Source organism: Diospyros lotus, chromosome 9, assembly GCF_014633365.1.
Source record: "Diospyros lotus cultivar Yz01 chromosome 9, ASM1463336v1, whole genome shotgun sequence".
Taxonomy (NCBI): Eukaryota; Viridiplantae; Streptophyta; class Magnoliopsida; order Ericales; family Ebenaceae; genus Diospyros; species Diospyros lotus.
Genome location: NC_068346.1, coordinates 17,450,754 through 17,477,608, shown reverse-complemented (window position 1 = coordinate 17,477,608; position 26,855 = coordinate 17,450,754). Strand labels below are relative to the sequence as shown.

Below are 26,855 nucleotides of genomic sequence, written 5' to 3'. Positions count from 1 at the left end.
TGGTCCTACCTAGAGATGGGAAATGGGCGGGCCGGCCCGGCCTGCATCCCGCTTGGCCCACCCATTTGGTGGGCCGGGCCAAATTTGGCCCATGAGAGAGCCAGGCCGAGCCAAGGAAATGAAAACTTGGGCCTGGCACAGCCCTATGGCCCTTAATAAATAGGCTAAACTGGGTCGGGCCGGGCCATGGGCCTGTTGGGCCGACCCGTGGGCCTGGCTATTTGGGCCGGCCCATGAGCCATTTATTTTTAATTTTTTTATATATAATTTTTTTAATATATTTTTTTATTTTTTTCCAAATGTAACTAATATTTTTTAAAATATGTTTATTAATGTTTACTCATAATTTTGATATTTGTAAAATTATGATGTTTACAATAAACATTATGTTTACAAAAATTACACTAAAATTATGTTTACAAACATAATAAACATTATGTTTACATACATAATTATGTTTACAAACATTACAATAAAATTATGTTTACAAGAAACATAATTTTTAATTATTATGTTTATAATTCTTAAATACAAACATAGTTTTTTAAATATTTTTTTATTTTTCGGTGGGCCGAGCCAGGCCATTCTAGTGGGTCGGGCCGGGCCGCGAGCCCCATATTGCTGGCCCGACACGGCCCTCGTTTTGCTAGGCGGGCCAGCCCGACCTGTTTGCTACAGTAACAGGCCGGGCTATGAGACAGGCCGGCCCATTTCCAATCTCTAGGTCCTACCATGTAGAATTACATATCTAACCTAGCGCACAAATAAAATACTAAATACTTTTTATCTCTTACTCAAAACATGAATAAAGAAAGAGTAGGCGGCCATTTGTTCCATAATTGCATTCTGGAACACAAAAACTATTTGTACAGCCGGCCAAATAGCATTCTGCATGCATTCATGTCCACATCCACATCCAGAGATGATCAATGTATTTCTATCCACAAATCTAACTCCATAATTAGTCATTTAGCAAAGCCAGTCTTAAGACTCCACATCTGGATCAAAATATAATATTCCACTTCGCTGCCCCCATAATCTTCAACAAGAGGCAGCACTTTACGCTTCAAAGGTTGAAATAAATAGTAATAAAGAAATTTCTACAATAACTAAAATTGCCTGCGATAGCTAACCGATTAATAAACTAAAAATATTGCAACTAAATGTTATAAAGGATTCGAGTTGCACTTTATCACTAAAAGCATGTACATTACAGGAGGAAAGGGCCTTGTTCGCCAGGTTACCTCTTAATTAAGAACTACAAACATGTCAATCAAATTAAGAAGTGAATAGAGCAATCCACTTCTATAATGACGCATTGCAACACAATTATTACTAATATATTACCAAACAAGAGACGCGACAATCATGCTCATGCACTCTCACAGAAGCATCTCATACCTGCGCCAAAGAACTAGATGGTACAAACAAATTCCAACATCCCCTCATATGACCATTTGCTTGCTTGAACTCTATAAAGGGTTATTAAGCGTGGATCAATATTCTCTAGTTCAAGCAAGCGATCCATGAGTTGTCACCATCTGAATAACCTACAGAAACAACATGCTAATGTACCACATCAACCGATCAACACTCCTTCCCTCTTCCCATGCCTCTTCGTGGCAAGAGCCGCCCAGCGGGAGGGGGGGATTTATCTATTAAAAAAAAAAAAACACACGTAACATACCAACTGGTTTTGCTGAAGATCATCTCCTTTCTTAAACAGGACTTAGCAACTTTCAAACACGGTCGACTTAGTTTTGAATTATGGGAACTATGAGTTTCTTTTTCTTGAGGTAATGCTCAACATCTGCTTGAATGAAGTCTTGGTGCATGAGGACGAGACGATTAAATGGACCCGTGAAGATTAATTGGGCCATAGGTTTGGACACCATGCTACCAAAACAAAAAAGAAAAAAGAAAAAAATAATAATATTTCATCTCTTGAACAAAAGAACAAGAATTGGAGCCACTGGTCGGTTGAGCATTCGAAGCTTGCTGCAGATCCAACTCTCAGCTGGCAATGCAGCAGCAAAACCTTCTATTGCCTCAAATTCCTCCCTATATAACATAGGCAAAAGTTAAGCTCTGCAGCATCACCCATATCTAATTAAGTAATGGACTTCAAGGCCTATTGCAAAAACATAAGCATCTAATAGCATCAATGAAAGTAGTCTAAATAACAAGACTGTTGGGATCGAATCACACACATTATGGATATAAGTCGAGAAAGAGGACACGGAAATTTTAACGTAGCTTGGTCACAAGAAACCTAAGTCTTTCACAATAATGAGAAAAATTCACTCAATCAATGATTGAGTAGTTTTTGAAGAAGAAAACACAAATTTTGAATGGATGATATTAGAAACAATTTTTTTGTATGGACAAAACTGTAAAACCTCACGATCCTCACAACTCCAAGAAATTGGTTGCTATAATCAAATGACACTGATCATAGAATCATGGGACACTATAAATACACAACCACAATAACCCAATTACACAACCACATATGCTGGGGGATTGATTTACAGGCAACAACCTCATTGAGTTTTCATATTCCCACCTGGATATAGATATTTAAATCTGGTTTCCTAAAAGCCTAATCTCATCTAGTTTGGATATTGACAGGTTATCTAAAAAAACAGACATAAAGAGGAGAGGATAGCATTGTGGAATGAGATAAACATGAGATTCCAACTGTAACGACAAGAGCAACCAGGGCAATTCACAATTGCCAATTTTAGAACTTGTTTGGAACTTCAATCATTTTCACCAACCATGTGATATTTGATACTGCAGGCAACCGGTTTCCAAACTATGCAACAGGGTAAACGTATTATTACCTTCCCCCAGGATGGCCTATGTAAACTACTATGCTGATGAGGCCCCCAGGTGCTAGCAATCTCTTGGCAGCTTCCAAAGCCTGTAATGTTGTTTCTGGCCTTGTTATTATTGCTTTGTCACTGCCAGGAAGGTAGCCCAAGTTGAATGCAACTAGCCTGAAAAAAAAAACCACCGGCAACAACAAATTTGAAGGAAACTGAAAGTAATAAAAAGGATCTACATTGCTGCTCCTATAGACCCCTTCAAAAGACAACACTAATGACTGTACTTGAGAATGCACATTTGTCGACAAACAGCTAAATGTAACACTACCACCAAGAAACTTCATTCACTTTATGTACCTCACTGGGACACCCTTTGGAACAACTTCCTCCATTTTACTATGGCAAATGTCAAAGAGCTCAACAAGTCTTTTCTGCATGGATTGGAAAGCGGAAAAATCAACGGCGACAGAAATTCAATATGAACTTTATATTGTTGATACAAGAACAGTAGTATCTTTTTTCTATTTTGCAAAAGTTCAGTATGGGACCATCAAATAGTTTTAACTTGGTGAGTTAAAAACTAGATATCAATTGCAGTTAGATAAAAAATCCTTGACCAATTTATGTATATGTGACAACGTAGAAGAGAAAATTTGTCCACCCAACAAGTTGTGCTTGGAGGTTTAGACTACACAGGAACTCTTATCTTTGGTGTTACTTATATTAAATGGATCCTCTTGTTCATACTTGTGTCCAAAGGCAGCCTAATATTTTACCACAAAGCAATATCTAAAAAAATTTTGATGAACCAATTATGTCCAATCAAGCATTTTCCAATCATAATGAAACTCATCTAGCGGGATTTAAGGTTTCTGATTTCTAGAGCATGGCTAAACAACAATGATAAGGTTTCTGATTTCTAGAGCATGGCTAAACAACAATGATAACAATCGCAAGCTTTACTCCACTATGTGAGGCCAGTTACAAGAATTATAAATCTCCAACCATCTTTATCCAAGGCCTAAAGCATAACCCAAAAAAATAAAAATAAATAAAAAATAAACAAGTACCAAAGTGTGATCATTGATCCCATGTATGTTACAATAACGGTTTCTAAGAAACTTCAGCTCCTAGTCATGCTTTTACAACTATTGACTAGATCACAATCATTAGAAAGCAATTAAGAATCAAAGGATATGTTATAACAACTGAATATAAAGAAAAGAATAGGAGGGAATAGGTAATCAAAAGTTCAATGATGTTGCTGCCTCCAACAGACTAGCTGCAACAAAATAAATAGAAGTGGCACCTCTTCTGGGGTAAGACATTCATTTAGCAAAGCTGAAGTATTTTCCAGTGCAACTTTCTGAACATCCATGGAACATACATGACCATTATATGAGCTATCAACAATCATCTTGGCCATTGCTAAGGTATCATAACCATTGCCACAAGTGGCATCAACAAGTGTGTCACCTTTTTGGATGACCTGCCTCCATACCCTACCACAGGAAAATATATCAAAAGGAAACATCATCACCAATTTCTGAATGTAGCACATCTATCATTATTTGCCCAATTAAGGAGATTGGTAAGTGTCAAAACTGATACAACATCAAGCGTCAAGGACTGGCAAACTTCTTTGTTAAGATGAAAGTCCATAAGGAAGGAATAAAGCAGGAAAACACCAATTGCACTAGCAGAAACGTGTGCTTGTTTGTGCATATGCAAAGAGGGGCTACTTGAGCAGGCAAGAACTTTTTTTACCATTCAATCAACTCAATTCTAACAAAAATAGACCTTAAAATATTTCTAATTCTTATTAGAGTTGAACCATCTTAAAAACTTAACTCCCCTAGTCACATGCCAGGAAACCTCCAATTTTGTTTGATTTGCTTCTTCAATTTGCCACTATATTTACTATTGCTCGTGATAGACCGGGAGAGAATTTCCCTGAAACACACTTCCATAAAACACTATAGAGCTTTTTATCAAATTAAGCAGCAACATAGTGCAAAGTAAAGGGAATATTGTGACTGCCAGATATTCAAAGCAAAGCTTCACTTTCAGATTTCTTTCTATTTCTGCATGTATGTGTACATGTATATAGATGGTATTTCTTTCTTCCCGTCAAGAAACAAATAATACAATTATCAACACAAAGTTCAAAGCTTCAAACTCGCAAAGAAAGCATTTAATTGATTTTTTTATTTTAGAGGGGATAGATTGAAGACACCAAGTAAGCAAATCAGAGGGGCACAATTTGAAATCTGTGAAATAAAAAAGTATATTGAATTTCCGTTAGCCAGGAAAAGAACAATATAGGATAGAGGCCAGTAGTATGACCGTGAAGAAAGGATACCTACAAATGAGCAACTTCAGTGGTCTTTTTCTTGCCAAAAAGATACCCAACAAAAATATCATCCAGCACTAAACCTACATGGGTAAAATCTCACTCATAAACAGAAAAAATTGTAGACATTCTAATTATTCTGCATACACAACAACAACATATCCAATCTCTATCCCACTATGTGGGGTCAGCATATATTCTGCATATATTGCAATTAAATTTATAGATAATCACAAGAACCTACCTAAGGTTTGCCATAAAATTCAATTTCCATCATATTATTGTCACCTTACAAAAATGTATTTGGACTGTTTGACTTAACAAAGACACACCTAATGTGTAGATCCTCATTCTTTCTCACTATGAAACGTTGTTAGTAATTCTAAAATAACATTTGAGACTTATATGCTATATTTAGAAATTTTTTCCACAGATTTTTCTTAAGCCTCTAAGACCACATTTTTCTTTATGACCTTTTGCACTTGAAACAATTCTATACTATCCCCTCATAGTTGACTTTTTATATCTAAAACCCTCAAATATATATATAGATACATATATATATTGAGCTTGCAACCTTACCAACACTTTTCTCTAGCCTTGAAAAACGTGTTTACTACTTTTTGTAAAAATTTTCTTGAAAATTTTCCTCCATGAAAATCAAGACCTTAAGAAAATCTATGTTAGGTTTAAAATGATTCAAATACGTTTTTATAAGATTCCAGTAAATTTAATGAAAAATATATATATATATATATATATATATTGTAATATGGGGTGTTTGAACCTTCAGCCTAACTATTCCATGCAAACCACCCCCATCTACATGCACTAGGTAAGACTTCAACCCAAACAGATGGTGGGTGTTGCCCGAATGGAATAAATTGGTAGTTTCCATAATTTGAATCCAAGTCAACCAAGTGTTCTTGCCACTTCTTTATCAATCACCAGTTGTGGTACCCATTCAGATAATGGAAAATGAATATCAAGACAAATTTTAAGTAAGTTCATTTAATTATCCATAAATTTACTACTACATGCACTGTGAAGAGACAGAAGGAAGGGCAAAGCAGGACCAACCAGAAAAAGGCAAGTGATGGGCAACTTTGGAGGCTGAAGTAGTAGCAACTTGGCTTTGTTCAGTTGATTTGGCAAAGAGAGATAGAGTGCAGAAAGGGGTGAGGAAGCTGTTGTGTCTCCATTGAACCAATTTTCGAATCATTAAAGAACACGAATTTGGATAAAATTGCAAACCCACCGCACCTTGAGCCATAACTATTGGATTCTGCCTACTCAAAAAAATGTAAAAGTAATAGCATTAGCAACAGTAATAAACGGAAAAGGGTAAATAATTCATAGTGTTTCCAAATAAAAGCAGAGCGACCCCAATCACTTGAATCCCAAATATTAAAAAAGTGTTTTCAACCATTTCGATATATTTCTGTTGCTTTTAGCCTTATCCAACTCAAACAAACCATAAAAAATCACCTCAACCAGCTATTGTTTACAACAACCTCAACAATTTAGCCCAATACCCTCTCTTTTTCTTTCATTTTTGCTCTACATCCCTCGTAACGCCACAGTTTTATGAAGATTGAGATGGGGATGAAGAAACAGGTTGACTCTAGAGAATTGGGCAGGATTGTTGGTTGTTAGGGTTTCAAAGAGGCAAAGGCGAGCAACCACACTTCAGTTTGAAACAGTCCTATTGAGTTGCTCAGGTTCTGATTTTGTATTAGTCCAAAATCAACCGAATTACATAACAAAATCTAACCAATCTAACCTCATTAATTCGATCAAATTTGTTTGGCTTGGGTTAGATTGGATGTGATTATAAATTTTTTATACAATAATATTATAATTCTATAAAAATGTGTTTGGATAGGGTTATTATGTGTCAGTTCCAAAATGATTCCATTGTTTTTGTGTAGTATGTAAAAAGTATTTGAACACAAAAAGTAGAATAATTTTAAATGACAAAATTTAAAATATAAGAATTTATAATTATAAATCTAATATAGTATCACTTGAAATTTTTCTATCTAGATGTGACCTAAATAAATTTTCATTAGTTTCACAAATTCTTATCATAAAAATGGCATATTCAATGTGCTAGACTTTTCATTTTCCAAGGGTACTTTTTGTAGGCAACCTGAGATCTACTTTGCAAAAATATTGCCTTTAGAATTCAAACACGTGACTTCTTGTAACAAAGAAAGCAAAAACCAAAACACAACCAAATAGGCACAAAAATCACCTCCCAAAATCATTCATGTTATTTGGCTTCAACAACCTTTTCTAATTGTTTGTTTCTTGCTATTTTCTCTAGATTCCAAATACATACAAACACAAATAAAATGAAGCACTCATAAAAGTGGAGGGGGGAGGCGGGGAACCAAAATGGTGTTTATAACTAGAACCATCAGAAATAAACTTTTTATTACTGCTCAATGTAGTGACAAGTTCAGTCCTCAGCAAGGGAAATAAAATAGTAGAAACAAACAGATTACACTAGAACTGCAAGAAGAGATCGTACTTGTGCCTCTAATGGAAGCGCCCGTCCCAATTGCCAATACCAAATTAGTTCATGATATTTAATCAGGAGTGCAATTCACTTAGAATCTAGGTCCTTCATGATAACTAGGAGTCATAAGTCAAACTACAAGTTGACTGGGGTGTTTGACCTTCAACATGGCATTTGGTTACCCGATACTATCTTACATGGATTTCTTTATTTTCTCGACTGTTAGGTTTGTGTTTCCTAATGAGGCCCAAGACAATGACGATTTTTCGGGTGAGTTTTATCTTCATAGGCTTCGGCCCGGGATTGAAAAACCCAAGTCCATCACCACTTATTTGGCAACCCATTTTAGAAGATAGACCACAAGCCCATAATCATATCTTTGGAGGAGAAAGCCCATTTGCTAAAGATATGAAGAAGCCCATTTTGTTGAAGCCCAAGCCCACCTTACTTAGCCCTAAAGCCCTCATATATAAGGCCATTGTGTGGCCCTCTCTTGGTGTTTCCCTCTCATAGCCAAAACCCTAGTTTCTCTGGTGTTCCCTTCCTTGGCCGATTGCTTCTCTCTCACCTTCCATGTTCGGCCAATTATGATTGGGACTTCTTGCCTTTTGTGGGTTGATCTATCCATCCATTCTCGCGGCCGCCTTTCCTTGTGTGCGAAAGGCGATCCTTCGATGCAAATCTCAACCTCTACATGTTCGGCACTTAAGTCTCTTTTACAGGTAAGCTCTCTCTCTTGGCTTTGTACTTTTGACCCACCGTCTTTGTGACTAATCTACCTTTGTGATGACCTACTTTGTGTGGCTTTGATGGATTGGGGAGAGAGGGCTTCGTTCTGTTTCGGCCAAGAGGAGTTGGGGGTTTTTTGGGCTTTCGGTTTGGGGCCTTCTTTGTGGTCTCTATTCGTTGGCATTACTAAAGTGGTGAACGTATATACCAGATCTGAGCCTTGGAGCAGTCTTCGTGACTGCCATTGCCAAATGGAGGTTTTCTCTTTACTTTGTGTATTGTTTTAGTTTTTGGTTCAATTATTATTGTGCACTAACCTTGTTTTGTAGGTGCTTCCGCCCCAACAATTGGTATCAGAGCCTTACTTGGCTCCTGGGTAGTGCTTGTTTCGAACCAGATCTGAAAAGCCCCATCATTTTTCAAATCCGATTTCACGGTAAGTGATTTCCATATCAAATCTGATCTTGGTCCGATTACTCTTTGCAGGTTGTGAGTTGGGTCGAAATGACCCCAGATCCAGCAAGTCGCGGGTCATCTTCTCGAGCAGCACGTGGCTGCTCACTCGCCTGCCGGTCGACGGTGCGTGGACTTGCAGGCAGCGGCACGTGGAGGCCGGGGTGCCCTTCTTTTACTCCAAATCCAATCCTGCATCATTCACAGATCTCAGCCCTGAGATTTGTCCTAGTAACCTGTGTGGTTTTACATATTATTTTCTACGTTTTACTTGTGATTATTTAATTGCTTGGTGCCTTTAATTATTGCTAAGTAAATCTATGATATCTGCATTTACTTGTGGCTGTTTTGTTGCTTAGTGCTTTCATTATTCTGCCGAGTAAATCTAATAGGTATCAGAATCTATTTCTAATCTCTATCCAATATCAGCTTGGTATTTTGTTTGATATCTTTGTGATTTACCTTGCCATTATTAACTACTAAGTGCTTTTAATTTTCTGCAAGTAAATTTGAGTTAGTTGATTGTTGCTTGAAAACCTGCCCTAGTTGAAGTTATTCTTTGTGAATAGGCTGCCCAGATCTTTGGGTTGAAACTTAGTGTTTCTTAATCCCTTTTATAGGTTGCATTTTTTTATTGTATTGTGCATATTCTTTGTGAATATGCCTACACATTTTGAATTGAATGTTTTCAATAGAAAGGGGGATTTCTCTATATGGCAACAGAAAATGAAAGAAATTTTAGTACAATAAAAAGTCTCTAAGGCTATAGATGGAAAATATCCTGAAGGTACTAAAGAGGAACAAAAACTTGAAGCTTATGAACTTGCCTATACTTCTATAATCGTGCATCTCTTTGATTCAGTGTTAAGGGAAGTAGGAAAACTTGACACAACTAAAGAACTTTGGAAAAAATTAGAGAAATTATATGTTAAAAAGTCCACCCCTAATAAGTTTTATTTGCTTGAAAGTTTCTTTAGTTTTAAGATTGACCCCTCTAGGGACCTAGATGACAAATTAGATGTCTTTAACAAGTTGGTTCAAGATATCATAAATTGTGGTGAAACAATGTCGGAGGAATACAAGGCAATTCTTTTGTTAAATGTCATTCCTAATACTTATAAAGAAGTTAAAAATGTCATTAAGTATGGTAGGGACATGTTAACACCTGAAATTGTCATAGATTCTCTTAGGAGTAAGAAAATGAAATTAAGGAGTGAGAGAAAACATGGTGAGGTCCACATGATAAGGGGTAGCCCTAAATTTAAAAATCAAGAGGAAGATAGCAAGAAAGGCAAAGGTAGGTCAAAATCCAAAACCCAATAGAAGGGTAAAAAGTGTTACGATTGTGGGAAAACCAAACATTTCATTAAATATTGTTATGCTGAAAAGGGAAAACAAAAAGAAAAGGAGAAAGATCATGAAGAGACAAATGTGGTTACCTCTTATGATCCAAGTGAGGTATATTAAATGAATGATGTGGTAGATCCTAACCTAAGCGGTAGGATGAGAGAAATCCAAACCTAAATGGTAGGATGAAGTAAATCCTAACCTAAGTGGTAGGATGAGTGAGATCCTAGTCTAAGTGGTATGATGAGTGAGATATCCTAGCCTAAGTGGGAGGATTAGAAATATTCTTAGCCTAAGTGGGAGGATGAGTCAATGGATAAGGATTGTGTGTCCGTCATTCCATTTTAGAGAAGGGTCAAGTATCCTTATTTCCACCACCTCAAGCAAGGTGGAGAGTCAATCCTAACCTAAGTGCGAGGATTAGTGAGATCCAAACCTAAGTGGGATGGAGAGAGAGCTAGCTCATAAACATGCATTCATTGCATTTATTACATGTTTAAGCATTCGTTGCAAGATTACGCATTTATTGCATGTTTATGCATTTGTTGCAAGATTAAGCATTTGTTGCGTGTTTATGGATTCATTGCAAGATTATGCATTCAATGCAAGATTATGCATTCGTTGCATGTTTATGCATTCGTTACATGTTTATGCATTTGTTACATGTGCTTGTTTCTTGTTACCTGTGTGTGCTAGCCTCATTAGGAATCAAGGTGGGGATTGTGTTTCCTAATGAGGCCCCAAGGCAATGACGCTTTTTCAGGTGAGTTTTATCTTCATAAGCTTCAGTCACCACTTATTTGGCAGCCCATTTTAGAAGATGGGTCACAAGCCCTTAATCATATCTTTGGAGGACAAATGGGCTTTCAAGATATGAAGGAGCCCATTTTGTTAAAGCCCAAGCCCACCTTGCTTAGCCCTAAAGCCCTCATATATAAGGCCATTGCGTGACCCTCTCTTGGTGTTTCCCTCTCATGGCCAAAACCCTAGTTTCTCTTGTGTTCCCTTCCTTGGTCGATTACTTCTCTCTCACCTTCCATGTTCAGCCGATTGTGATTGGGACTTCTTGCCTTTTGTGGGTTGATCTATCCATCCATTCTAGCGGCCGCCTTTCCTTGTGTGCGAAAAGTGATCGTTCGATGCCGATCTCAACCTCTACATATTTGGCACTTAGGTCTCTTTTACGGGTAAGTTTTCTCTCTTGGCTTTGTGTTTTTGACCCACCGTCTTTGTGATCGATCTACCTTTGTGGTGACCTACTTTGTGCGGCTTTGATCGATTGGGGGAGAGAGTGCTTCGTTCTATTCGACTGAGAGGTGTTGGGGGTTTTTTGGGCTTTCAGTTTGGGGCCTTCTTTGTGGTCTCTATTCGTTGGCGCTACCAAAGTGGTGAACGGACATACCAGATTTGAGCCTTGGAGCAATCTTCGTGACTGCCATTGCTAAAGGGAGATTTTCTCTTTACTTTGTGTATTGTTTCAGTTTCTAGTTCAATTATTATTGTGCACTAACCTTGTTTTGTAGGTGTTTCTGCCCCAACAATTGGTATCAGAACCTTGCTTGGCTCCTGGGTAGTGATTTGTTTTGAACCAGATCTGAAAAGCCCCATCATTTTTCAAATCTGATTTCATGATAAGTGGTTTCCATATCAGATCTGATCTTGGTTCGATTACTCTTTGCAGGTTGTGAGTTGGGTCGAAAGGACCTCAGATCCAAATCCAACAAGTCGCGGGTCATCTTCTCGAGCAGCACGTGGTTGCTTACTGGCCTTCCGGTTGGCTGCGCGTGGACTTGTAGGCGGTGGCACATGGAGGCCGGGATGCCCTTCTTCTGCTCCAAATCCAATCTTGCATCATTCACAAATCTTAGCCCTGAGATCTGTCCTGGTAACCTGTGTGGTTTTACATATTATTTTCTGTGTTTTACTTGTGATTATTTAATTGCTTGGTGCCTTTAATTATTGCTAAGTAAATCTATGATATGTGTGAAACCTGTATTTATTTGCGGCTGTTTTGTTGCTTAGTGCTTCATTATTCTATCGAGTAAATCTATTAGGTATCAAAATCTATTTCTGATCTTTATCCAGTATCAGCTTGGTATTTTGTTTGATATCTTTGTGATTTGCCCTGCCATTATTAACTGCTAAGTGCTTTTAATTTTCTGCAAGTAAATTTGAGTTAGTTGATTGTTGCTTGAAAACCTGCCCTAGTTGAAGTTATTCTTTGTGAATAGGCTGCCTAGATCTTTGGTTTGAAACTTAGTGTTTCTTAATCCCTTTTATAGGTTGCATTTTTTTATTGTATTGTGCATATTCTTTGTGAACATGACTACACATTTTGAATTGAATGTTTTCAATGGAAAGGAGGATTTCTCTATATGGCAACAGAAAATGAAGGAAAATTTAGTACAACAAAAAGTCTCTAAGGCTATAGATGGAAAATATCCTGAAGGTACTAAAGAGGAACAAAAACTTGAAGCTGATGAACTTGCCTATACTTCTATAATCTTGCATCTCTCTGATTCAGTGTTAAGGAAAATAGGAAAACTTGACAAAACTAAAGAATTTTGGGAAAAATTGGAGGAAATTATATGTTACGAAATCCACCCCTAATAAGTTTTATTTGCTTAAAAGTTTCTTTAGTTTTAAGATTGACTCCTCTAGGGACCTAGATGACAACTTAGATGTCTTTAATAAGTTGATTCAAGATATCATAAATTGTGGTAAAACAGTGTCGGAGGAATACAAGGCAATTATTTTGTTAAATGCCATTCTTGATACTTATAAAGAAGTTAAACATGCCATTAAGTATGGTTGAGAGCCTTGCTTGGCTCTTGGGTAATGCTTGTTTCGAACCAGATCTAAAAAGCCCCATCATTTAACATGCCATTAAGTGAGAAATATATAGAGGTTGAGATCAGCATTGAAGGTATTGTCTTTCGCACACAAGAAAAGGCGGTCGCGAGAATGGATGGATAGATCAATCCACAAAAGGCAAGAAGTCCCAATCACAATCGATCAAACATGGAAGGTGAGAGAGAAGCAATCGGCCAAGGAAGGGAACACCAAAGAAACTAGGGTTTCGGCCATGAGAGGGAAACACCAAGAGAGGGCCACACAATGGCCTTATATATGAGGGCTTTAGGGTTATTAAGCAAGGTGGGCTTGGGCTTCAACAAAATGGGCTCCTTCATATCTTGAGCAAATGGGCTAAAACTCATTTCTCCTCTAAAGATATGATTAAGGGCTTGTGGCCCATCTTCTAAAATAGGCTGCCAAATAAGTGGTGACAAACTTGGGTTCTTCAATCCCGAGCTGAAACCTATGAAGATAAAACTCACCCAAAAAATCGTCATCGCCTTGGGCCTCATTAGGAAACACAAACCCAACAATCTCCACCTTGATTCCTAATGAGGCCAGCACACACAAGCAACAAGAAACAAGCACATGCAACAAATGCATAATCTTGCAGCAAATGCATAATCTTGCAACGAATGCATAAACATGCAACAAATGCTTAATCTTGCAACAAATGCATAATCATGTAACGAATGCATAAACATGCAACAAATGCATAATTTTGCAACAAATGCATAAACATCCAATGAATGCATAAACATGAGCTAGCTCTCTCTCCATCCCACTTAGGTTTGGATCTCACTAATCCTCCCACTTAGGTTAGGATTGACTCTCCACCTTGCTCGAGATGGTGGAAATAAGGATACTTGACCCTTCTCTAAAATGGAATGACGAACACACAATCCTTATCCATTGACTCATCCTCCCACTTAGGCTAGGATCTCTCACTCATCCTACCCCTTAGGTTAGGATCTACCACATCATTCCTTTAATATACCTCACTTGGATCATAAGAGGTAACCACATTTGTCTCTTCATGATCTTTCTCCTTTTCTTTTTGTTTACCCTTCTCGGCATAACAATCCTTAATGAAGTGTCCGACTTTCCCACAACCGTAACACTTCTTACCCTTCCCTTGGGTTTTGGATTTTGACCTACCTTTGCCTTTCTTGCTACCTTTCTCTTGATTCTTAAATTTAGGCCTACCCCTTATCATGTGGACCTCACCATATTTTTTCACTCTACTTAATTTCATTTCCTTACTCCTAAGAGAATCTATGACGATTTCAGGTGTTAACGTATCCCTAACATACTTAATGACATTTTTAACTTCTTTATAAGTATCAGGAATGACATTTAACAAAATAATTGACTTGTATTCTTCCGACACTGTTTCACCACAATTTATGATATTTTGAACCAACTTGTTAAAGACATCTAAGTTGTCATCTAGGTCCCTAGAGGGATCAATCTTAAAACTAAAGAAACTTTCAAGCAAATAAAGCTTATTAGGGGTGGATTTCTTAACATATAATTCCTCCAATTTTTTCCAAAATTCTTTAGTTGTGTCAAGTTTTCCTACTTCTCTTAACACTAAATTAGAGAGATGCAAGATTATAAAAGTATAGGCAAGTTCATCAGCTTCAAGTTTTTGTTCCTCTTTAGTACCTTCAGGATATTTTCCACCTATAACCTTAGAGACTTTTTGTTGTACTAAAATTTCTTTCATTTTTTGTTGCCATATAGAGAAATCCCCCTTTCCATTGAAAACATTCAATTCAAAATATGTAGTCATGTTCACAAAGAATATGCACAACACAATAAAAAAATGCAACCTATAAAAGGGACTAAGAAACACTAAGTTTCAACCCAAAGATTTAGGCAACCTAATCACAAAGAATAACTTCAACTAGGGCAGGTCTTCAAACAACAATCAACTAACACAAATTTACTTGCAGAAAATTAAAAGCACTTAGCAGTTAATAATGGCAAGGTAAATCACAAATATATCAAACAAAATACCAAGTTGATACTAGATGAAGATCAGAAACAGATTCCGATACCTAACAGATTTACTCGGCAGAATAATGAAGCACTAAGCAACAAAACAGCCACAAGTAAATGCAGGTTTCACAGATATCACAAATTTACTTAGCAATAATTAAAGGCACCAAGCAATTAAATAATCACAAATAAATCACATAAAATTGTAGAAATAGAATATTCTGTATATATCTTAGATTCTATGTATATTCCTATTTCCTTTTTTGTTATTTCCCTTTTGTATTATTCTCTTCCTCTATAAAGAGAAAAGGGAAATCATTGTATTATTATCAAGAAATAGAGAATTATATTTTCTCAATCTTGTTTAGATGGTATCAGAGCAGGAATTAGGATTAAATCACAGCCGTTCAACTGTGAAACCCTAATTTCCTCTATTCCTCTGCCATACCCTAGAAGTCCCGCCGTTCTTCACTGACCACCCTCCAGCAGTCGCCCCCTCTGAGATTCAGCCATCCCGACCGCTGCTGCTGCATCTTCAGCCGCCGCCTCTGGTTCCCACCTCTGGAACGGTCGCGATCTCCTAGCCTCTCGCAAAGGTCGGCTTTCATCAGTCGCGCCTGTTGCTATTCTCAGTTGCGAAGGATCGCGTTGCACTCCAGAGCCGCTCCTATCCGTCGTTCGTGCTGCTTCTCCATCGGACGTCCGCACTTGTTGCTGTCGAGAAGGTCGGCTCTGCATCGCGCATCAGAGCCGCTCCTATTCTTCGCTCTTGCTGCCTCGTTCGTGCTTAGTTCGTGCGATTTGTGCTGCTGTTCGTACTGGTCGTTCGTGCGATTTGTGCTGCGATTTGGGCAACTGGGTACCCAGATTCAAGGATCCAGATCCATGGGTCTTTACTAGGGTCTCCATATTTGTACTGATCCAGATCCAGATCCGATCCAGATCCAGATCCAACTGGTAGTGGGTCCTTGCTTCTGCTGCCCTAATCCGTTTCTTCAACCATCATGAATGACTCTGCATCCTCAGTCACTCCGACCCAACAATCTCAGTCTTCTCAAGCTCAGTTTCGAGTTTCTCGAAACTCCTCCGACTCACATCCGGTACAGATTACGACCATTCGTCTCAATGGTACTAATTTCCTACGTTGGTCGCAATCTGTTTGTATGTACATTCGAGGTCGGGGAAAGATTGGCTATTTGACTGGCGCCACATTAACCCCAGACAGCAAAGACCCGCTATATGACATTTGGGATGCCGAGAATTCGATGGTGATGACGTGGCTTGTTAACTCCATGGAGGAAGAGATAAGTTCGAACTATATGTGCTTCTCTACAGCAAAAGAACTATGGGATGAAGTCACTGCCATGTATTCCGATTTGGGGAATCAATCCCAAATCTACGAGCTCAACTTGAAACTTGGTGAGATTCGACAAGGTAGTGATACTGTCACCCTATATTTTAATTCTTTAAAGCGCATTTGGCAGGACTTAGATCTCTTCAATACATATGAGTGGAAAAACACAGAAGATTGCAAGTATTATCAGAAAATGGTCGATGCTAATCGAGTATTTAAGTTTCTTGCTGGACTCAATGTTGAGTATGATGAAATCCGAGGGAGGATCGTTGGTAGAAATCCACTTCCATCTCTTAGTGAAGCCTTCTCTGAAGTTCGGCGTGAAGAAAGCCGAAGACTGGTTATGTTGGGCAAGAAAAAGAGTGGAGAAAGTGGGTTATCTGAAAATATGGCACTTGTGACTGCTGATGCTAATGCTGGTGGACGGCATATTGCGCGTCAACGAAAGGCAGAAGAAAAACCTCGTGTTTGGTGTGATCATTGCAATAAACCACGCCATACTCGGGAGACCTGTTGAGTGCTTCATGGCAAGCCAGCCAATTGGAAGTCTAGATCAAAGCGATCCCAACCTACTGCACATGAAGCTGATATAGGACCATTCAACAAAGAGCAACTTGATCAACTTCTGCGACTACTAAAGCCTAATTTGTCCCCTGGTACACCCAATTGTTCTTTGGCCTATTCAGGTAGAAACTCTTTTGCCCTATCTAGCTCTTTTCAATCTGTTCCATGGATCATTGATTCAGGAGCATCTGATCATATGACTGGTTTATCTCATCTCTTCAACTCGTATGTTCCCTGTTCTGGTAGTGAAAAAATAAAAATAGCCGATGGTAGTCTTTCACCTATTGCAGGTAAAGGACTCATTAAACTTTCTGAGAATATTGATCTTCAATCAGTACTCCATGTTCCTAAACTTACTTGCAATCTTCTTTCTGTTAGTAAACTCTCCAAAGATTCTAACTGTCGTGTTATCTTTTTTTATTCCTATTACATTTTTCAGGCCCAGAACTCGGGGAAGACGATTGGCAGTGCTAAAGAAATAAACGGGCTCTATTATTTCGATGGGGATGTCTTGCATAATAAAAAAGCTCACAGGCTGAGTGGTATTAGTTCTACTTCTGTTTCTAATCAAATAATGCAATGGCATCTTAGGCTAGGTCATCCCAGTTTTCCTTACTTGAAATATTTATTTCCTACGTTGTTTAAAGGAGTGGATCCTTCTATGTTTCAATGCGAGAGTTGTCATTTATCCAAAGATCATCGTGTTAAATTTCTTTCAAAACCTTATTGTCCTTCAAAACCATTCTATTTAATACATAGTGATGTTTGGGGTCCTTCTAAAGTCTCCACTTTGTCTGGCAAAAAGTGATTTGTTACTTTTATTGATGATCATACTCGACTTTGTTGGGTTTACTTACTTGCAAAAAAATCAGATGTGCCTAGAACTTTCAAAGATTTTTTCCATTTGATTGAAGCTCAATTTAACACAAAAATCTGTATTCTTCGATCTGATAATGGCACTGAATATTTTAATGACTCTTTGGGGGTTTTTTTAAAAGAAAAAAGAATTTTACATCAATCCACTTGTCGTGAAACTCCCCAACAAAATGGTATTGCTGAACGAAAAAATCGACATCTACTCGAGGTTGCCAGGGCCATCATGTTTTCTATGAATGTCCCTAAATACCTCTGGGGTGATGCAATTTTAACCGCTTCCTATCTCATTAATCGTATGCCCACTCGTGTTCTACAGTTTCAAACCCTCTTACACTCTTTAAAACAACTCTTCCCTCTCTGTCGTATATATTCTGAGTTACCCTTAAAAGTTTTTGGATGCACTTGCTTTGTTTATGTTCCTCACATTTTTCGTTCTAAATTGGATCCCACAGCTGAAAAATGTGTCTTTCTGGGCTATGCACCAAATAAAAAAGGGTACAAATATTTTAATCCTGTTACCAAAAAAACTTATATTCGTATGGATGTGTCTTTCCTCGAAACTCAACCCTACTTTCCCAAAAATCATCTTCAGGGGGAGCATATTGAGAAAGAAGATAATTTTTTGAATTCTAATGTTGAGGATCCTCGTCCTACCATGATTGGTGCTCCCCTCCACTCTAATAAACAACTCAAGGATATAAATGTTCCAAATATTGTGGAACAAGGTGTGTCTGGTTCACAAGTGCCTAACATGATGGGATTGGAACCAGGGGGAGAATTACCATAAATGGATCAAAATATTCCAAAACCGGAGCTTCAATTTTATACTAGAAGACAAACCTTGAAAAATACTATCAGTCCAAATATTCCTCTAACAATTGAACAATCGACGTCTTCGAGTGATGGGGTTTCCGATAGTTCTTCTTCTTCTCATGATAACTCTAAACTCACTCCTACAGATTATTCTACATTTGATTTGTCTGATCTTGATGTCCCTATTGCTACTAGGAAAGGAGTGAGATCTTGTACCAAACACCCAATTGTTAAATACCTGTCATACCAAAAATTGTCCAATCATCATAAAGCCTTTCTTTCAAATATTTCTAACCTGCATGTCCCAAGAACAATTCAGGATGCCCTTTGTGATCCAGATTGGAAGTTAGCAGTCCAAGAGGAAATGAGTGCTCTTAGAAAGAATGGAACTTGGGAGATTGTGAACAAACCAGAAGGCAAAGCCACAGTAGGTTGTAAGTGGGTATTTACTATAAAATGTAAGGCAGATGGGAGCATTGAAAGATACAAAGCAAGGCTGGTTGCTAAGGGTTTCACCCAAACATACGGCATCGACTATCAAGAAACATTTGCTCCAGTAGCTAAAATAAACTCTATTCGAGTTCTCCTCTCCCTTGCAGTGAATCTTGATTGGCCACTCCACCAATTTGATGTAAAGAATGTCTTCCTAAATGGTGATTTAGAAGAATAAGTGTTTATGGATCTTCCACCAAGGTTTGAAAAGAGCCTCGGGACAAACAAGGTATGTCGTTTAAAAAAATCATTGTATGGTCTAAAACAGTCTCCGAGAGCGTGGTTTGAAAGATTTGGAAAGGCGGTGAAAAGTTATGGTTACATTCAGAGCCAAGCAGACCACACACTATTCTTCAAGCACGCCAACGACGGTAAGAAAGCAATCTTAATTGTCTATGTGGATGATATAATAATGACTGGTGATGACAAGGGAGAAATTGAAGAGCTTAAGAGGAGATTAGCTCATGAGTTCGAGATAAAGGACTTGGGTCCTTTAAAGTACTTTCTTGGGATGGAATTTGCAAGATCTAAGGAGGGGATCTTTGTCAACCAACGCAAGTATATTCTGGATTTACTCAGTGAAACAGGAATGCTTGGGTGTAAGGTTGCTGAAACTCCCATTGAACCCAACTTAAAACTTCAACCTGCCGAGGCTAAGAATGTGGTAGAAAGAGAGAAATATCAAAGACTTGTGGGTAGACTTATCTATTTATCCCATACTCGACCAGACATAGCATTTGCTGTAAGTGTTGTAAGTCAATTTATGCACTCACCTGGTTCACAACATTTTGAAGCTACCTACAGAATTCTGCGATACCTAAAGGGAACCCCTGGGAAAGGTCTACTTTTTAGAAAACGTGGACATCTTCATGTAGAGGCTTATACAGATGCAGATTGGGCAGGTAGTATAACTGACCAAAGATCTACATCAGGGTACTGCACCTTTGTGGGAGGCAATCTTGTTACTTGGAAGAGTAAGAAACAAAATGTGGTGGCCAAAAGCAGTGCTGAAGCTGAATTTCGTGCAGTTGCTCATGGTATTTGTGAGGTCATCTGGATAAAGAGGCTTCTATCAGACTTGAGGGTCTCCACTTCCCTTCCAGCTAAAGTTTATTGTGATAATAAAGTTGCAATCTCTATTGGTCATAATCCAGTTCTCCATGACAGGACAAAGCATGTAGAGGTGGATAAACACTTTATTAAGGAAAAAATTGATAATGGAGTAATTTGTATGCCCTACATTCCAACAGTTGACCAAGTGGCTGACATTCTTACAAAAGGAGTACATAGAACTCAGTTTGAGAAACTTGTGAGCAAACTGGCCATGGAAGATATCTTCAAGCCAGCTTGAGGGGGAGTGTAGAAATAGAATATTCTGTGTATATCTTAGATTCTATGTATATTCTATGTATATTCCTATTTCCTTTTTTGTTATTTCCCTTTTGTATTATTCTCTTCCTCTATAAAGAGAAAAGGGAAATCATTGTATTATTATCAAGAAATAGAGAATTATATTTTCTCAATCTTGTTTAGAAAAATAATATAAAAAACCACACAGGTTATCAAGACAAATCTCGGGGCTAATGCAAGATCTGTGAATGATGCAAGATCGGATCTGGAGCAGAAGAAGGGCACCTCGGCCTCCACGTGCCGCCGCCTGCAAGTCCATGCGCCGCCGACTGGCAGGCAAGTAAGCAGCCACGTACTGCTCGAGAAGATGACACGTGACTTGTTGAATCCGAATCTGGGGTCCTTTCGACCCAACTCACAACCTGCAAAGAATAATTGAACCAAGATCAAATTTGATATGGAAACCACTTAGCGTGAAATCGGATCTGAAAAATGATTGGGCTTTTCAGATCTGGTTCAAAACAAGCACTACCCAAGAGCCAAGCAAGGCTCTGATACCAATTGTTGAGGCGGAAGCACCAACAAAACAAGGTTAGTACACAATAATAATTGAACCAGAAACCGAAACAATACACAAAGTAAAGAGAAAACCTCTTTTTGGCAATGGCAGTCACGAAGACTGCTCCAAGGCTTAGATCTGGTATGTTCGTTCACCACTTTGGTAACGCCAACGAATAGGGACCACAAAGCCACAAAAAAGCCCAAACCGAAAGCCCAGAAAACCCCCAACACCTCTCGGCCAAAACAGAACGAAGCCTTCTCTCCCCAATCGATCAAAGCCACACAAAGTAGGTCACCACAAAGGTAGATCGATCACAAAGACGGTGAGTCAAAAGCACAAAGCCAAGAGAGAAAGATATGAGGGCTTTAGGGCTAAGCAAGGTGGGCTTGGGCTTCAACAAAATGGGTTCCATCATATCTTAAGCAAATGGACTAAAGCCCATTTCTCCTCCAAAGATATGATTAAGGGCTTGTGGCCCATCTTCTAAAATGGGCCGCCAAATAAGTGATGATGGACTTGGGTTCTTCAATCCCAGGCCGAAACCTATGAAGATAAAACCCACCCAAAAAATTACCATCGCCTTGGGCCTCATTAAGAAACACAAACCCAACATCGACCTCATCAAGACTCCCCCACTTAGTCCAAATGTCAGGATTTTTGGACTTGGGAAGTTAATATCATGCCAATCATGTTCATTAATTTTTGGGCTACTTTTATTAAATTTTGGACACACCCTCCTTTGTTGGTGCACACGCCTCCCATTTGCTTTGTTAACTTCTCGTGCATAGTTATGTGACTATGCTGGTTCTGCCATCATTATCGCCTTTTGGGCTTCCACCTTTCTAGCAATGATTTCCCCTTGAGAGTCATCACATCTTCGTCCTAATGGGACTTGGGGGGTTCAAAGGACTTTGATGACTAGAAAAGAAAGTTCATGTTCGTGAGGCCCTTGAACCCAAGCCCTACGATTGGGGTTTAGGCAATTTCAAACCAATGGACAAAAGGTCAGCATGAACATTCGAAGTTGGAAGGCATTCAGGCTAAAGTTGCTCATGTATTGATTACATGTTGAAACTTCCGCAATGAACTACTCCAAGCCCGAACCTTGTGCATTTTAGACTTGATTATCTTATTGTAAGTTTCCATGTCTCTCTTTCTTTTCCCTTTTTTTTTTTTTTTTGGCTTCTCCTTGCTTATCTTATCGCTTGTTTTGCAATTGATGATCAATGAGACATGTTCTTCATCACCAACCTAGCCACAAAGATAATAGATATCCCAAGGTTTGCTAGCCTAGAGCCTATCATGGCTACCATCTAAAGGTAGGGGAAGAGGTCCATCTAAGCTAACTTGAATACCTTTAAAGCCCTAGAGCCTTTTTCGAAGAGGTGGGTCGTGGTGTGAGTGAAGACCCAAGTTGCTAATCCCCCTGATAAAGTCCACGAAAGAAAAGGTTAAAGTTTTCAAAGCCAAAGTGATTCAAGCTTCATAGGCAGGTGTTGCAGGGCTATAGAAGGCCAAGAAGTTGTTGGGGTAGAGGAGCCTTCCCCCAAGACTGACATAGAGAAGGTCTTCTCCCTCATGGTTTCTTCAGTGGTAATTTCCCATTTGTTCAGACACCTCAACATTTCACTATTTCCCAAAGATCATCCTACTACGAATGAGATATCAACACCTTGGGAGTCAAATCTAAGACCTCGGGAGCTGTTGATCTGCCATGCTACAAGGAAAAAGGATGAAGTTAAGCCTTTGGTAGTCGATTCAAGAGATAAAAGCTTGGTTTTGGTTGTGCCGTTAAGTGTGGTCAAAGAGGATCATGTTACTCCTTTCAAAGGGGTTCCCCAAGCTTCGGCTACGACTCCCAAGGAGATTTAGGAGAAAGACTATCTTATCAATTGTCTTTTGGTAAGATTTTTCCCTTCCGTTTTGATCTCTCTCTCTAGCTATTTGCTTCCTTCCCTTTTGGCAAAACATGGACGCCTACCATATCAAGGTTGCTCTTTAGGAGATTAAATTGGAGATAAAGGTGGGTCTTGTGAACTTCAAAACCACCAAGGTCTTTAAGGCAAAAGCCCAAGTGAGGCAAAGCTTTACAAGAATCTAGTTGTTGGACTAAGATTGTCAAAGACTTTACCCATAAACTAGTCATTTTCGATATGTGTTTGGCACAGCCTCAAGAGGAAGCTCAGATTGCAAACAATCAAGAAGCTAAGCATCGTTTAAGAGGGAATATTCAGCAATAACCAAGCCAACGCCGCCCTCAAACGTGATCTCGATCATTTTCAAGTTGAATTTGACCAATTCAAGGGTGAGGTTACAGACAAGGACACTCGATTGTCCAAGATGGTGGGTAAGTTTAAGGCCACTAAGATTGCCTATTGTGAAGCCATAGAGTTTGCCGAGGTTCTCAGGGATTAGGTTCAAGATGTCAAAAATAGAGCTCAACAAGCTTAGGGTGATGCTTCTACCACCCAAATCAATGCTCAAGACAAATATTGACATTCTATTGCGTGTGCCAAACAACATAAGGGAGTGCTTCGTGGTGAAGGCAAATACACGAGGAAGGTTGTAAAAACCAAGTACCCAAAGCTCGACATGGACTCCCTCGAGTTCGTTCCAAAATATGTTTTTTTTTCTCTTTACCTTAACATTTTTTTGTAGCCAACTTGTACCAAACTTTACATCCATACATGTTTTTATTCTTTTCTTCATTATGTTTGGTGTAGTTGGATGTTTCCTTTTGATCTTTTATTATCTTCAAGTGTAAACAAGTTCTCCCAAGTAACCAAAATAGTAGGGTTAGGTTGTACATCCAAAGAGTTGAATGCCAATGTTGATGATACTCAACCACAAGTATTTCTTGGACAACCTACTTCCTAGTTTCTTTAGTTCATGGAGCCTCCGAGTTGACCCTTCAACCTTAGATTTTGGTCCTTGCAAACTCAGTTTCACTCAGGAAATAATATAAACCAAAGACACATGAGGTACTATGCTCAAATGTTGAGACAAGCTTTAGTTTGACACTCTTTGGGAGTCAATCTTTTGTTGCATTGATATCCCCCTTTTTAGCATTTCTAGTCTTTGAGCATCCTTCCCTATCAGGGATTTTGAACCTAGAATATCAAAGGCGATGGCATGACACCCTAAGCGTGGGGTTTTACTAGTGTAGAGATCAAGTTTTGCCAATACTAATACCAGGTTTGGCAAATTCTAAGATCAAGTTTTATCAATACTAGAATGAGGTTTTAATATATGATATCCCCTTCAAATTTTCCCATGCGTAGGTTCAATAACTAACCAATCATTAAGCCACCAAGGATGTCTTGAACATCCTTATTTGAAGTGTTGATGTCTAAATGTTTCACAACTGAACTTCGGACCCTAAAAGGGGGATTTAATGTTGGCTCCCCGATGGATGGGGCATAGCCAAACTTCGTCTAGGGAATGTTTCTCTAAACCCCTAGTTTTCTTTTCCTTGGGGAAGACTTTTTACTGCAAAGTCATGCTAGTGTCAATTCAAGCTTTTTCTTATTTGTCCAAAATCACAATTCCCCATTTGGGGCATCAAGGCTTCAATCCCTAGGAATCTAGTGCTTGACATCTTAGTGACCGGGGTTGTTAGCCAAGCTCCGTGTGTTAGTCCCTTGGTGGATAAGGTAGTGACCAGGCTTTTTTAATTGTGTAAGGTATTTGGTGGGTTCTAGCAACCCATGTTCAAGTTTACACTTTTGCTTATGAGAATAAAGAAGAGCACTTGTTTTATTGCGACTATTAAGAATCTTGAGGTGTTTTTAATAGGAATTGGGCAAGGGCTCGAAATAAGTACTCGGTGTTTAAGAATTACATTCTCTAGAGATTGGTCCTTAGTGAATGTTGTAATGACTATCTTGTCTAACAAGAAGCTAAGTAACTAAATCGTGAAAAAAAATTATTGAAATGTAAAAGAGGAATCTGACCAGTCAGTGATAGTACTTCTTGAGATTGTCTGAAGTCCAGTTGTGAGGAAGGATGTTTCCATCGAAGCTTCGAAGCCTATAATCCTAGGTTATATGACTCTGTGCATCTAGTGTGCACCTTCCCACTTGGCAACTAATTTCCTGTGTTCTTTGGGTCATGTTGATTAGCCAACTTTCAAAAGTACCCATTCTCCTCCAATGTCATCTCATCTTTGCACCCTCCATTTGTAGGAGCAGTCTATTCTCTAATAGTACCTCGCCTGTTGAATGAATGTTGCTTCTTGTCTTTTCTTTGAAAATATCAAGGTTGGTCCACAGGTCAATTTGGTTGGTCTCTGCATTGAAGTTAACTGTTTTATGCCTGGGTAGACCAATTTATATTGGGATAAGTGTTTTGATGCCAAAGGCAAGCGAGAAAAAGGTTTCTCATGTTGTTTGTGCTGAAGTATGGTAGGCGCATAGCACATGTGGGAGTTCTTCCATCCAAAGGGTTTTTCTCACGGTAAATTGAGTTTTAAGGCCTTACAAGATGGTTCTATTAGTGATTTCAACTTGGCTGTTAGCTTGGGGGTGGCCTACTATTGAGAATAGTAACTCCGAGCTGTACACCTTGCATATTTCCCAAAAAGATCTACTGTCAGGATTTGTGTTGAATATCTAACTCACTGATTTCTATCATCCATGCCATCATTTTTCCCACGAGATCCAGATTCTCGAGGACTTTATTTAAGTGAATATTTGTCAAGACTACTACAGTATGAGCCTGAAAACAGTTCCTTATCTTCCCAACCATTATGACAAGAGTAAGATTTAGTTTCTCGATGATGGAATATCAGGATTCGACCCCATGAAATATTTTGCTAATATAGTAGACAGGTCATCAATGTTTACCACATTCCAACAACAATACCCGCCCACTCGTAAAGAGATACACGAACAGTTCCTTGTTAGGTTCTAACAAGAAATCGTTTGAAACAGGCAAGCACACCAGAGATTTTTCCAGAAACGATTGCAACTGCAGATACAGAAAACCTACACGACGATTCAGTAATGATCGAAGAGAGTTGAAATCAAAAGAATGAATTTTACCTGCCGGAAGGTGTCTGGAAAGGGATCTGCTAGAGAGCGAGAGAAATAGAAGCGCGAGACCTCAGCGCAAAATGAGAGGTGAAAAATCGCGGAGGGGGAAATAAATAAAGGAGATCGATGGCTCCAAATTGCCACTCATCTTCAAGGAAATAACGAAAATGCCCTCTTGCTCTGCTTATGAGATCGGGTTCGGATGGACGGTGCAATGCGCCAGCCATGATTCTACGGGCGTTTCCGCGGGAAAAATTCGTTCTTTCCCTTAAATTTGGTTTAATAAGTAGGCCGCGGATTAAAAAATATAGTGTCTTAATTTTTAATATATAAAATATTAAAATTTAGTATATTAATTATTATTTTAAATTTTTACGATAACGAAATATTAGCACGTATATAAATGCACCTATTTTAGTGAGTGACATGCCACATGGATGACTAGTTTATAGTATTTAAATAGATTAATTAATTTATTGTACTCTCTTAATAATTAAAAAATATGATTTTTTTTTATAAATGAAAAATACATTAACATGAAAAAAACACACTAATGTTTACAAAAGACCATCAAGATAGACCTCACAAAAAAAAGAAAAACACAAAGAAATAGACCCACACTCACACTAGAAAATGAAACAAAGCCACAACCACCTCAAACATGTGATGTGGAAATAAAATAAAAATATGAGATATCAACCACATGCACCCCAT

At 38.5% G+C, this 26,855-nt stretch overlaps 1 protein-coding gene across 1 annotated transcript; it reads right to left on the bottom strand.

The window, feature by feature from the left end:
* Positions 1-1,148: 1,148 nt before the first annotated feature.
* LOC127810335 (uncharacterized) lies at positions 1,149-26,209 on the bottom strand. Its single transcript, XM_052349754.1, has 8 exons — positions 26,151-26,209; positions 20,832-20,968; positions 6,265-6,469; positions 5,198-5,267; positions 4,141-4,333; positions 3,189-3,262; positions 2,847-3,002; positions 1,149-2,061 (listed from the first exon to the last, which is right to left on the bottom strand). The coding sequence occupies exons 3-8, from the start codon at positions 6,455-6,457 to the stop codon at positions 1,938-1,940; spliced, it is 810 nt and encodes a 269-aa protein (XP_052205714.1). The 5' UTR covers positions 6,458-6,469; positions 20,832-20,968; positions 26,151-26,209; the 3' UTR covers positions 1,149-1,937.
* Positions 26,210-26,855: the final 646 nt, after the last annotated feature.

Bases quoted from the DNA above. Each gene is read 5' to 3' on its own strand.
- LOC127810335 (XM_052349754.1), bottom strand. From the start codon at position 6,457: ATGGCTCAAGGTGCGGTGGGTTTGCAATTTTATCCAAATTCGTGTTCT. The intron at 3,263-4,140 runs GTGCCACTTCTA...CAATCCATGCAG, and splicing joins AATGTCTTACCCCAGAAGAG to AAAAGACTTGTTGAGCTCTT. The intron at 2,062-2,846 runs GTAATAATACGT...TATGTTATATAG, and splicing joins ATAGGCCATCCTGGGGGAAG to GGAGGAATTTGAGGCAATAG.